General features: G+C 52.0%; 1 protein-coding gene across 2 annotated transcripts; it reads left to right on the plus strand.

Moving 5' to 3' along the window:
* The first annotated feature begins 1,034 nt into the window (after positions 1-1,034).
* Positions 1,035-10,654, plus strand: ASB6 (ankyrin repeat and SOCS box containing 6). 2 transcript variants are annotated; one of them, XM_065418861.1, is made up of 7 exons: positions 1,035-1,066; positions 3,979-4,165; positions 5,079-5,260; positions 7,170-7,276; positions 7,690-7,798; positions 8,748-8,834; positions 9,978-10,654. In XM_065418861.1, exons 2-7 carry the CDS (start codon positions 4,053-4,055, stop codon positions 10,652-10,654), a joined length of 1,275 nt encoding a protein of 424 aa, XP_065274933.1. In that variant the 5' UTR covers positions 1,035-1,066; positions 3,979-4,052. The 2 variants fall into 2 exon arrangements, with proteins under 2 accessions (XP_065274933.1, XP_065274932.1); XM_065418860.1 differs by lacking the exons at positions 1,035-1,066; positions 3,979-4,165 and having other exon boundaries at positions 4,921-5,260.
* The last annotated feature ends 2,625 nt before the right edge of the window (positions 10,655-13,279 follow it).

Below are 13,279 nucleotides of genomic sequence, written 5' to 3' on the forward strand. Positions count from 1 at the left end.
TTTGGATGGGCTTTTTTCAAAGGCCTGCACTGAACACACCACCAGTCACCATTTCAGGGTTTTTTCCATTGGCAAGGGCATCCTTAGATACATGTCAAAAATATCAGTCACGCCATGTGGACCTGCATTTCAAGGAAACAAAGGACCAGGACATGAACGATGCAGGACAAAGCGTATTGCTAAGGTAGCACACCCCACAATGTTCTATTGATGGGACCAAGCCATAGATGGTACACAAATAATCAAACATTTGTATCACAGCATATGAGACTTTGTGTGCCTTTTGTTTCTGAAACATAGCCACGTTGCATCCTCTATGGCTATGATACAGTAATGGGCCAGCGAGCACCAAATAAGGTCCATCACTTACACCAAAAGCCGCATAATCACTTTAGGCTGGCTCTGTTAATGGGACAGAGCGCGTGATCCATTTGGCTGGAGCTGTGATCCCAAAAGGTAAAAAAATGTACTTTTAAACTGCAGTGCCTGGCCCTGAAGCACAGCGCACATACTGACATCATTTCTTTTTTTACGCATTAGCCCTTTGCAAGCCAAGCTGGCCCTGTTCGGTACTTTAAACGCTGATTAACAGCAGAGGGGCGCGTTGTGCAGCTGGGTTATCAGTGCACAGACAAGGTGCACGCTTGCACTGTGTGCCACGCTTTGGGGGGGGGGGGGGCTGAATTTTGGCCCAAAGGGTTGTCGCTACATTTGCAAACCTTGCGCGTGAACCCCGACCAACTTTGACGATGGGCATCTAGCCGGCATGCCAGTGCAGGCTGCAAGCCTGGCCCTTGTCCACCGCTGATGGCCTTGAGTCTTTGGGGCTGGGGGGGGGGGGGTGACAGTGGAGAAGGAGCCCCTGCAACGCACATGCCCTGCGGCCAGCCCAGGTTGCAATGGGCCTATAGTGGCTGGCTCCCCTTTCCCTGTAGGCTGCTGCCCTCTGCTGAGCCAGCCTCCCTGCAGCAGCCCCCTTCGGCCGCTAGAGGGACTCTTAGCTGCAGCCTGTGTGGAGGCGGTTTCCGTTTCCTGTGCACCGCCCGCCGGGAGGGGCCCCGTGCAGGTAGGAGCGCGCGCCCCGGGCCCAGGCTGGAGCAGGGACCGCAGCGCAGGGCGGGCTGGGGGAGGGGGCTGACTGGCCCCGGGTACTAAGGGGGAAGTGGGGACTGGGTGCTGGGGAAGGGAACTGAGCCCGGCCTGTCCCCTCCCCCCCCCCCCGGGCGGGGGCGGTTCTCAGGCGCTATTTCGGGCTTAGGCAGGAATCTTGTCTCTCCCTGGTGCAGCGGTGTGCAATGGCAGGGGTGTGGGTGCAAATAACGTGTCGGTGCAGCAGTGTGCAACGGTAGGTGTGTGTGTGTGCACAGCACTGTGCAATGGCGGGGTGTGTGCGCAAGTGTGCAAATAGCGTGTGTGGGTAAAGCAGTGTGCAATGACACACGTGTGTGTGCGCAAATATCATGCGTGGGTGCAGCAGTGTGCAATGGCAGGCGTGTGTGTGCTGTTGCTGCCTGCAGGGTCTGGTACTTGGCAGGGGCATGATTAACTTTGATGGTCACATCCCCTATTGCAATGCCTGGTAGCTGCACTGTGGCAGGTGCTGCTGGTGGCCCTGAGCACTGAATAAAGGCAAGCTGCTGCTTTTAGTGAGAGATCCCACAGAGAGCCACCCTGCCTCCAAAAGGAAGCGCATGCCCCTACAAATGACAAGTGGTCATTGAGTCACCTGGCCTGTACCCTGGGACCCACTGTGTGAGGACTCCTGGTGTGTATGATCGGGTCGAGCTGGTTGGGAAGCATACATATGCGTGTGTGCATGTATGTAAACTGTGTGTGAAATTTCCCAGCCAGCTGGGTGCTCCTGTGCTGTGCATGGTCCTGTTTCAAGTGGAGGGAGGTGTTAACTGCTTGATTCCACTCTTACAAGTTCATCATTTGCATCAGGTGAATTAAGCACCAGGTGACTGCTGTGGTAACCTTGTGCTATCTTGATGTTCTTGTTATTCCGCAGGTGGTGGTATTCATTGATTATTTTTATTGTGGTAGCAACCAGCAGCTCCAGTCAGGATCAGGGCCCCAGGGTGCCAGGCCTTGCACAGCCACACCCACAAAAGACAGTCCCTGCCCTAAAGAACTTACAGTATTACACCCCAATCCTCCGAAGCTTTATGCCTGTGCTTAACTTTATGCACTGTGACTAGTCAATGGAATTACTTGCAGTGCTTAAAGTTAAGCACGTGCCTAGGTCGTAGTAGGGTCAGGGTCATAGCAGTAGAAGAGTCAGAAATTAAATCTTTGTTGAAAGCAACATACAGTCAGGCTAAAATCATATTTCAAAGAAACAGCGAGGAGTTCCTTCCTCTGGTTACTAATGACACTTAAAATGATTGAAACTGAAAAAAATCTAATTTACTTCTATCTATGGTTTTGGTTATTTTTAAGTTTTGTATTTAGACAATGAAAATAGACCAGTTGCTTTAATGTTTTGGTTCTTCTGTATTAACCCATGAAACAATGCAGGGAATGTTTTTTTTTAATTAAAAAAAATTGTTTGAATTTAAAGGGGCATGACCTAGATAGGAGCCAAATTTTTAAAATGTGTAAGGAGTGGGGGGAGCCCTCCAGCTTTTCTAAAAACCTAAGACCAACATGGCTTGTACAAATTAAAAGGGAAAAAATCCAGTGAAAACAGTTGCTTCTAAACAAATACACCTCTACCCCAATATAACGTGACCTGATATAACACGAATTCGAATATAACGCGGTAAAGCAGTGCGCAGGGGCGGGGCTGCGCACTCTGGTGGATCAAAGCAAGTTCGATATAACGCGGTTTCACCTATAACACGGTAAGATTTTTTGGCTCCCGAGGACAGCGTATATCAGGGTAGAGGTGTAGATACTTCTCTGCAGAGATTCCAACTCTGCCCCACAGAGAACCTGAAAGTGAAATTGACTAAACAACAGTAGAGGTGACTTTGTTGATTCCCATTGTCTACACTGGGAGAAATGCAAAAAGTAAACAAAGGAACTAAATAGTGATGACTTAAATCAGATCCTTACAATCCTTTCATTTTTAAAAATCTTATGCTGTTTAGGTTCTTATATCATGCTCAGCAGTACGAAATCCAAGCACCTAATGTGTTACTAGTAACAGCAAAAAGTGTTTTGTTTGCAACATTATGATCTTTTAAGTTCAGTGTAGTTAATGGTTTTTAAAACACCTATGGAGTGTTTCTGTTTATAGCGGGTGTTGAGAACACTTCTTAAAAAACAGAACCAAGACTCCCTGATCATTGTGTCTAACTATTCTATTGATTAAAATTAGGCCACATCTAAATTAGGAAATATTGTTAGATTTTAAAACATATTAGTCAATGTGTTTTAACTAATACAAATTTTAAACAGGGCTTTGGTCCTAGTGTAGACAGGACAACTCGTGTTTAAAAACATGTTACCTGGTCATGGTTAACCCTCAACTCCCCTTATTTATCCGAGTCTACCCTTAGTGAGACCTTCTCGCTAGGTTTGTGTGAAAAAGATTTTTCAGTTCACTGGCAGTTTTTAAAAAAAAAAATGTTTTGGGTCAATCTGAAGACTTTTTTTTTTTTCAGCAAATTGAAAAGTAAAATTAATTTGTTTCAGGTCAAACAAATCATTTTGTTTTGACAAAACTGAAACATTGTTTTGATTGACCATTTTTGATTGTTTTGAATAAAGTTAAAGGACACTTTGAAACAAAAAGTTGTTTCAAACTGAAAAATTGAAACATTTTGAAAATATTGAAACAAAAGTATTTTGATTTTTTTCCAGAATTGTTTAATGTTTTTTTTCCAATCCAAAACAATCAGATGAAACCAACACGAATTCACTAAATGTTTTGGTGTCACCGAATCGTCATTTTTTGCCCAGCTCTATATCTGATGCTCTCCTTCCAGAAACCTGTAACTGATCCGTGTTTGAACATCTGTCTGATTTCAGAGAGAAAAGAAGAATCCATCTCTTGTGCTTGAGACAAACGGATAGTCTGGATGATCTTTGAATAGAAGAGCACAATGCCTTTCTTGCATGGCTTCCGCAGGATCATTTTTGAGTATCAGCCATTGGTAGATGAGATCCTGGGATGTTTGGGGATACAGGATCCTGAAAAGCAGGAAACTCTAGAGAGGTAACAAATTTCAAGACTCTGGTGGCCTTTACTCAGTGTTTTTTGTTTGTTTTTAAAGTAAGTCACAAACTGAATGAAGGATTAAATAAGTGGTTGTGGGTTACTCTAAGCTTATCTCCACAGAAGCTCCTCTGAATAGCTGTGTTGTATCTAATTAACCCTCTAAATTGTTGTTATTATTACAGTAGCATGTGGAGGTCATACCTGAAATCAGGGCCCCACTGTTGTATAGGCATGTTGTAAAAGGCGGTCCCTGCCCCCAATGAGTTTACAATTTAAATAGACAAGACATACAAGAAGTGGATGAGGAAGCAGAGAGGTGAAATGACTTGCCCAAGGTCACCTGGCAGGTCCAGTGGCAGAGCTGGGACAAGAACCCAGGTGTCTTAAGGCCCAGTCCAGTGGGCTGGCTGGTGCGCTCTCCCTGAATCACTGACTGTACCATCAGAGGCCTTTGCTGTAGGAAAGCTGGATGCTAATGTTGGATGGATGTGGGTGCCAAGAAGATTTGGGGAGCCCTTTAATAGAGAGGAGCCAATTGTTTACACAGGGGTTAAAAGGCCGATTACGGTGTTCCCCAGAACCTGCAGAGAAGAGCGGTTTAACCCTTGAGAGAGACCTTCCCTGTTAGTCTGTTGACCTGGAGCGAACTCTTGCGATAGGAACTAAGGGGAGTTCTCTCAGGCTGCTGACACTTAATTCTGAGCAAATAAAACCTCCCCCGGCGGTCAGACCCTAAATGAGAGCAGGGCGCAATGCACCAAGGGGGCGGCTGGCTCCCGCAACACAAGACTGGAGCGATAGGAGGGCAGGACACCTGCAGAGACCGTTATTGGCCCAATTCCCTTTTCCAATGCACATCCCAGGAGAAATGCTGGAGCTCTAACAATGGGCCACTTTTCTGTGTCTCAAGCCCCAGCTGCCTAGCTGAAGACAGCAGCAAATTCTTGGTCCTCAACAAGCTGTTGGAGAGAGAGACCCAGTCCCCATTCTACCAAGAAGGCGTGAGCTACTCCTTGCTGAAGGTAGCTGAACTCGGGCTGGTGCCTGCAGCTGAAATCCTCCTGCAGAACGGGGCCAATCTTATCTTTGAAGGTAAATCTGGGGGAGATGATGCGTTCTAAGCACACCCCCGTTCCTGACGCAAACAGGCTCCGCAGGCGGTGGAGAGGGAGGGAAGGGCCGTTCGTGGGCTGGCCGGTGGATTGGAGCCACGACGCAGCGTCCTGGATCTGAATCAAGGTCCCAAGCCCTGCCCCTTCCTCATTCCCGAGTTAACCCGTCTGAGGCGTGGAGCAGTGTTAGGTGTGTTACGAGTTTTGGAAGAAGCCAACGCCCAACCGCCTTCCATCAGAGGGAAGATCAGTGAGCTGGGTGGGATCATAGGATATTCCACATTCCCCTCCAAACCCCCTTCAGTGGGTAATAAAATTGGTCCTTTGCTGTCTGTCTCCTAAGACATTCCATGCCCCTCTCCCTCACAATGGATTGATCCCCCCCCCCCCCCCCCCGAACGCTTAAGCCAGGGAGAGGATGCTGCGTTGCCTTTTTTTGAATCAATGTTAATGAAAATGTAATTGCTGGCACTGGGCCTGGTCTCTCCCATCGTTCCTTGGTGCTTTTCTCTGAGCCAGCTTAGAAATGCATTGTGCTAATGGTCTGGGCATCGCAGGAAGCCGGTTAGTGCCTTTAGGTTTAAATCCTAGGTAGGAACGTGCTGGCTTCCCAGGGCGCAAGCACCAACGTGGTTCCAGGGAAACAGGAAAATGTTAGGCCAGAATCTGATGACACCACGTTGATTTTACCAACTCGTGGGGCAGGCGATGCGCTAGTGCAGTGGTTTGTCTGGCAGTCTCTGTATCACAGAGGACGCTGCAGGGGGACTGCATGGCTCAGGGGCGAGTAATGGGCTCTGTGGCCCCCTCACCTTTAGGTTGCCAGTTCAAATCCACCAACACTGACAACAAGCTGTTACCGACTGGTGGCTGCTTGTGTGAGATGAGCAAGGTGGGGGTTCCAGCCAGTTCAGTGGTCACATCAGACACCCGTGTTGCCAGTCCCAACAGCGAGCACAAGGATGCGAGCCGCCAGGATTAAACCACCCCTTCAGCTCAGGATTGAGGCATGCTGGCTGGTCTGTGCCGACTAGCTTGTCCTAAGCGTGGCAGTGCTGTACCTGGGTAGTGAACGCCAGGCTCCAGGGCTGCACGTCCGGCCTCGCTCAGCAACGCTCCTTGCATTAGCTTTGTGTGGTAGCACATGGCCTGTTTAATAGGGTGAAGGGTTTAAAACACTGCAGAACCCAACACTGACTCTTCTGTTCAGTCCCGTGGTCAGAGAAACCCTCCCTCCCGGCAGTGGCTGGGCTTTTGTGACATCACCCCCGGAATGCTGGCTGTGCTCCTGCAGGGTGGCTGGGTTTAAACAGCCGGCCCCGGGATCTGGGGAACATCCAGCTGTTGGGAAGCGGGTGGGGATGGGGGAACTGGGCCATGAATTGCTTCCCTTGCAGGCCCAGCCGCACCAGGGCTGCAGTGACAAGCAGTGAGTCTCTTGTCCATCCATTCACCCCTCCCCCCAGCCTTGCTGCCAGGGAGGCGGTTGGGGCCTGCCTGGGGGTTGCAGAGCTTGTCAGGGATGCGGGCTGCCCCATTGCCACAAAAGCAGGGCTGCAGCCTGCCAGAAAGGGGCTGGGATGGAGTTGGCTCTTCTGATCCAGCTGCTGGAGGCTTAGGGCCAGCTTGTTCATCGGCCTAGAGACGAGGCCCGCACAATGGCAGAGCCTGGGCGGTCAATAGCTTAGCTTCAGCCCAGCCCTCCCTGTCATTCCTCCAAGCCAAGCAGGATCCCAGCCCCTTCCCACGCTCTCAGCCCCGTCTGGGGAGCTGGACTCTCCGAACCCAGCTGCTTTGGGTTATTCTGCCTTATCGTGGACTGTTTCATATTTTTTGGAGGGTGTCTTTAGTCCTGAAACTCCCTGACTTGTTGTTCGGTCTGGCCCTAGATCCCGTCACCTATTACACTGCTCTGCACATCGCTGTTCTCCGAAACCAGCCGGACATGGTGGAGCTGCTAGTGCGCCGCGGGGCGGACATTAACCGGAGAGATCGGGTATGGAAAGCATCCACCTTAGACGCAGGGTTAAAGGATCTGACCTCTCCTAGGTTTATGGTACTGATAACGCCTCCTGAGAGATCTGGGCCTGTGAATTCCTTTGCAGAGAGCACAGGCAGAGAGGGATCCAGAGTGATGCCTGCTTAGCTCATCTCCCTTTATCTTTAACGTCTTGGGCTGCTCGGGTCCAGGTGGAGCATTGCATGCTGGGACTCTTAGTTTGCACAGGCTGCACTTCAGTAATGAGGCCTGGCTGCAGTCAGTCCTTTGCATGCCCTGCCCCGTTGCGCTAGCGCTGATGGGAGGAACCTCCGCTACTCCCTTCTGGCCGTACGAGCCCTGCTTTTCACCTGCTAAAGCGGAAGATCATTGGCTTTTTTTCGTTGTTGTTGTTGTCTTCCTCCCCACAGATTCACGAGAGCAGCCCCCTGGACCTCGCCAGTGAGGAGCCCGAACGGCTGCCATGTTTGCGGCATCTCCTGGAACTTGGTGCCGATGTCAACGCAGCTGACAAAAATGGTCTGTGCCCCTGTCCATCCTACATCAAGAGTTAATTTCCCCCCCAGCTCCTGGTGCACTTGATTCCCACACAGAAAGCAACCGTTGGTATGTGTAGCAAATAGAATGGGCAGACAGCGTGGTCTAGTTAGAGCAGGGGACGGGGAGGCAGGACACCTGGGTTCTTTTGCCTAGGCTGTTAAATTTGGTTCCGGATTTCTGAATCGCCCAGTGCTCAGCCCGTTTTAGAAGTAGGAACCACCTGTGGAAATTCAGATCCAGGTTAAGACCTTCAAACCGTACCGGCGTTCAGGGGCATTGGCAGCTCTAGGACAGACAAGACAGGCAGGTATTTAACCACATTCAAACATGGTGGGTCTCAGCCCTGCTTTAGCACTGCAGTGTAGCAGTGCTCAGACTACCTGGCATTGCTAGTCTCTGGCGCCTTCGGGCTAGCACGCTTAATTCCTGCCCACACCATCTGGGCTAGTGACACTCGGGCTGTAACATGCTTGCAGTTGCCCCACTGTGCTCAGGGGCTAATGGACGAGTCACAATGTCTGGTGCTCCCCCTGGTGACTCTAAAGCAGTATTGCGCTAACACGCACTAGCCCCAAGTGGGGTTGCCAACGGCAGGTCGGGGAGAGTGAACAATGGAGGGAGGGGGGATGGAGTGAGCCGGGCAGGGTCTCGGGGAAGGGGCGGGGCAAGGATGTTGAGGTTTGTGTGATTAGACAGTTGGCAACCCAACCCCTAAGGCTGTGTGTGCTCGCGCTGCTGCATCCTTGTGCAGTTTGAATAGCTCACTAAGGGGGTGCATTATTTTTTCTCCTTCAAGGCAGAGCTCTATGCAGAGTGTTCCCCTCCATACTGTCACGGTTCGTGGACAGGGGCAGCCCCAAAAGGGACCCTTCCTAGAAGTCACCCTGATGTAATGCTCCCCCTCCCTGTTTTACGCTCTTCTCCCCAGGAAAGACAGCTTTGCTGCATGCCCTGGGCAGCAGCGATGGAGTTCAGATCCACAACACCGAAAACATCCGGCTCTTGTTGGAAGGAGGTGAGGGCAACCGGGCAGCTGTCGGCTCACTTCCCTGTAAAGACCGAGCGCTCGTTCGGGCAGGGCCCGGCTGTTCTGTGTTTGTACAGCACCGAGCACCATGGTCTATGCCGGGGTTCCTAGGTGCTACCACAATGCAAACAAATAACGTAACATTTGGCACTGGCCTTTGCTCCCTGCAATAGTCCAAGCTGGAGCTTTGTGTCTCCTGATTCACCTGCCCCCAAGTGCAATAACTCACAGCTTCACCCTTTCTGGTTCATGTCTGATAGTCCTAACAGCTCATGCTTCAGCCTGCAGGGGTCAGGAAGAGATCGCCCTTCCCACCGTATTCTGGAGTTCGTTTGGTCTCCTCCCTCTGAAGTATGAGGGATGACCACGGCTGGAGATAGGAGGGCCAGGGCTTTCAGGTGGCCCCAGGCATTCTCTCTGTGAGGTGCTTGGCTGGCTGGTTCTAGCTCCCATGCTCTGGGTCTTAACTGATCGCCATGTGGGATCAGTCGGGAGGGGATTTTCCCCCAGGTCAGACTGGCAATGCCCGTGGGTTTTTTTTGCCTTCCTCTGCAGCGTGGGGTATGGGTTGCTTGCCAAGATCAGCTGGGTATATCTGGCTTAATCAGTTCTTCTACAGGGGCCTGGCATTGGTGCACATCAGTCCCCCCATCCTCTGCCTGCGACATCATAATATTGGTCTAATGTCAGTGGTTGGGTTTAGCATCCGGGTGCTGGGGCCTGTGATATACAGGTGAGACCAGATGATCTCGTGGTGCCCTCTGACCTTACACTTGATGACAGCTTCACTCTTCTTAAGCCTATTTGTCACTGTCTGGATGAAACCCTTGTATTGGTCACACTGTGAACCCTCGGTGGAGATTGTTTTAACTGGCAGCACAGGTTGGTGCAGAGAGATGCTGTCCCTCCAGGTGAAACAGTCACAGTTGCTACTGTGCGCTCCATCAACTCCCTAAATGGCAGGCAGAGGAGGGCTGGAGATGAGTGACAATGGGGCTGCAGTTCAGAGGAGAGGTACCATGTGCTGTGACATATACCTGCACGTGCTCTTCGGGGTCAGCCCCCCGTTCTAGGGAGTCGGTGTCCATTGCAGCATCTGACCATGGCTCCCCCTTTTGTCTCTGGCTTCAGGAGCAGACGTGAAGGCCACCACGAAAGATGGCGACACCGTCTTCACCTGCATCATCTTCCTGCTTGGTGAGACGGTGGGCAGGGACAAAGAGGAGGCGCGAATGATCAACCGCTTCTGCTTCCGGGTCACCCAGCTGCTGATGGCCCACGGCGCTGACCCCAGCGAGTGCCCAGCCCACGAGTCCCTCACGCACATCTGCCTCAAGAGCTTCAAGCTCCACTTCCCGCTCCTGCGCTTCCTGCTGGAGTCTGGGGCCTCCTACAACTGCTCCCTCCACGGTCCCTCGTGCTGGTCAGGCTTTCACATAGTCTTTGAGAGGCTGTGCTCTCACCTCAGCAGCTCAGAAGACGACAGCTTCTCCGCTGACCTCCTGCAGAAAGCAGAAACTGTCCTAGAGCTCATGGTGGCCAGCTCGCAGATCCCCAAACTGCCCAGCAACTTTGACATCAACTCCACCAGCTGCAGGTTCCAGGGGGAGAAGATCAAGGCCCTTTTCTACTCCCTGAAGCAGCTGCAGCACTCACCGCAGGCCCTGAAACATCTCTGCAGGGTGTACATCCGGCAGCGCCTCAAACCGTGGCCAGTGGATGTGAAGATCAAGGCACTTCCTCTTCCCGACAGGCTAAAGTGGTATCTCCTCATAGACCACGGCAACGCCGGCGAGGAGGACATCTGAGCCAGGCAGGGGGCAGACCTGGAATCCTCACTCCAGTCCCTCCCCAAACACTCTGGTGACTTGGTTTCCCCACCCAGAAGAGCAAGAGGTTCCTTATGGTCCAGACCAGCTTCCTCCACTGCCAGCCAGTGCTTTGTTTGATCACGCTGTCCACAAATACCGCTGCAGGGCCTGTGCATTTAGGCGCCGCATGGGCCTGGCTTCTCTGGGAAGGGACACCCCCAACAGCATGTTACCTGAATCCCAATGAAGTGTGATTGGGGGTGGGAGGGTAGAGGGATAAGTGGGTTGGGCTGGTGATCTGGACTTTGTGCCTTTACGAGCGATGAGTGCTGGTAGAAAGGCTGCTTCGCATGGACGTACAGGAAACGCCTGCCTGGAGTTGGGACCATAAGCCCGGTCTGAGGAGCAGAAACCAGAGTAGAGACTCAGGCGGTGCTCCCCCTAGGTTGTCCGACTGCATGTGCCATGTTGTTTGAATAAGGCCGAGGAACAACCATTCCCCCTCTCCCTCATCCGCCCGCCAGTCTCCGGCCGCGCACTGAGTGCGGGAATGGCTGAAGCGGTGTCTTAGACGAATGGCTGCTTCTAACGCTGCTGCCTCTGGGGAGTGCGGCCTGGGCAGGAAGAAGCCTCGGGCTGCTAAGGGAAAACGTTCAGCGAGCGTCTCCTCGGGAAGCTATGCGGGAGGTTTCCCCTCAGGCCAGGCCCAAGCGCAGGCGGTGCTGGCCGAGGGATTGATGGCCTTTCACCAGCCCCCTCTGCGCAGAGCCTTGAGCAGGCTTGGCTCTCCCAACACTTGGAAAGCAGGAGATGTGGCTCTTTGCAGCATGGGCCACATGCCAGAGGAGCAACTAAATTCACCCAGGATTTCCAAGAGCCACATCAACGTCGACAGTCACACTCCTCTCGCAACAGCTTGTCCGCCTGTTGTACCACCTGCCAGGACTAAACGAAGAGCAGAGAGAGGTTAGCGTTCTCTTCTCTCTTTCCCCCTGGCATCTGCCAAGCACTTGGGGTAAAGGCTGGAGCCCCTCTGAGCTGGGTGGGCCTTGGGCTCAGAGAAACATTTACAAATGAGAGGGAAGCGGCAGGGCTGGGCGCTAGCTCAGGGCTTTGCAATCTGCTGATATTGCAAGTGGAGGGCGGCACCTTTGTGGCAAGAGGAAACGATTGGCTTGTGAAATGAAGTGCTCAGGGGCTATTGGAGGAGATGATAGGAACAGTGCTAACATGGGGCCTGGTTGTGGATTCCCAGGCCAGGCCGTCCTTTCAGCTTAGTCTAGTAGCAAGTTATTCCCGGCTCCTATAGTTGTGGGGTTTCTAGTGCAGCTCTCCACGCTGCTGCCTGCGCCACTCAGTGCCTTGGGTGTGGTGGACAAGTCTACTAGAGCAGAGGAGCCACTAACCTTGTTTCCAGGCTAGGCTCCACTGACCCTCCCCATGAGGCCGTGTCTTGGGCTGGAGGTGCCGCCTCCTGGAGGCTGTGCACCTTGGCCAGAGGAGCACACTTCTTGCAGCACTCCCTCGTTTTCTTCGCCCTGCTAAACCCTAGGTGTGATCTCAGCCTGGGGCTGCAGAGACGAAAGGCCAAGCCACAGCACCACCCACTGAGGGCAAGTTTCCCTCCAGCGTGTTAATCACCCTAAGTGCCAAAGCCAAACAGCTGCTAAGCCAGTCTCACCCCTGGGAGAAAAAGCCAAAGCTCCAGTGAGGAAATCCACTGTGATTCGCCTCCGATTACCAGCTAGGCATGAAAAGCCTTCACTGATCTGGGGCTAACATTGCAGCTGGGTACAACATGAGGCTCTTCCTCCCCAGCCATCACCTCCACCCATTTGTTAACACTTACAGCAGGGCAAGAACATGAAATTCACTCTCCTGCCAAAATCCATCCACCCGCTGTCTTCCCCCCCCCCCCCCACCCCAAACACTTCACAGGAGCAGCTGACGATCATATTGACAAATGGGAGTAAAATGAAACACTGTGCCAGTGTCTTGCTGAGCTCAAGCCATTAAAGATGACCTATTGTCATAGAAAATGGCTGCTTGTTTCCTTTGGGGCAGAGGGGGGGTTCCCCAGGGGCTCAGCAGCTGGGACCTACCTGTCCCTTAGGGGGATGAAGACTTAATGGCAGCACTCTTTAGTGGGTGGGAGGCTAGTCGCCCAGCTGTCAGTAAGTGGGTAACACTGATGGGCCAGGCCCCGTGGAATCATTCCTTATTTTCAATGAGAGATGAAACAAAGGAGGCAGTGATCGCCTGCACACATCTTTGACCCTGGGACTAGGTGTAGGACTTGATTTTGAGCTGGATGAAAGGAGTATAAAACTGGCATAACCCAAAATGATGCTGACTCCCAGGATTTACATTGCTAGCGGCAGTAGAGAGATGCCAGATTTACACTAGATTGCGACCAGAATCTGAAAAAGAAATCGGGCTCAGCTGTTTGTTTACAGGGCGGACAGAATGAAAACACCTTAGTTACCCAGAGCTAGGGGGGAAGAAGAGCCTTCGCATTGTTAAAGCCTGGCCCTGCAGGCAGGACGCCAAGATTTTATTCCCAGTTCTGTACTGGGCACTTGATCAAATCACTTACCTGCATGCTGTTTGCACGAGAGGGAT

This window comes from Emys orbicularis, chromosome 18, assembly GCF_028017835.1.
Source record: "Emys orbicularis isolate rEmyOrb1 chromosome 18, rEmyOrb1.hap1, whole genome shotgun sequence".
In the NCBI taxonomy this organism is placed as follows: Eukaryota; Metazoa; Chordata; order Testudines; family Emydidae; genus Emys; species Emys orbicularis.

Bases quoted from the DNA above. Each gene is read 5' to 3' on its own strand.
- ASB6 (XM_065418860.1), top strand. From the start codon at position 4,921: ATGCACCAAGGGGGCGGCTGGCTCCCGCAACACAAGACTGGAGCGATA. The intron at 7,277-7,689 runs GTATGGAAAGCA...TCCTCCCCACAG, and splicing joins ACATTAACCGGAGAGATCGG to ATTCACGAGAGCAGCCCCCT. The intron at 8,835-9,977 runs GTGAGGGCAACC...CTCTGGCTTCAG, and splicing joins CCGGCTCTTGTTGGAAGGAG to GAGCAGACGTGAAGGCCACC.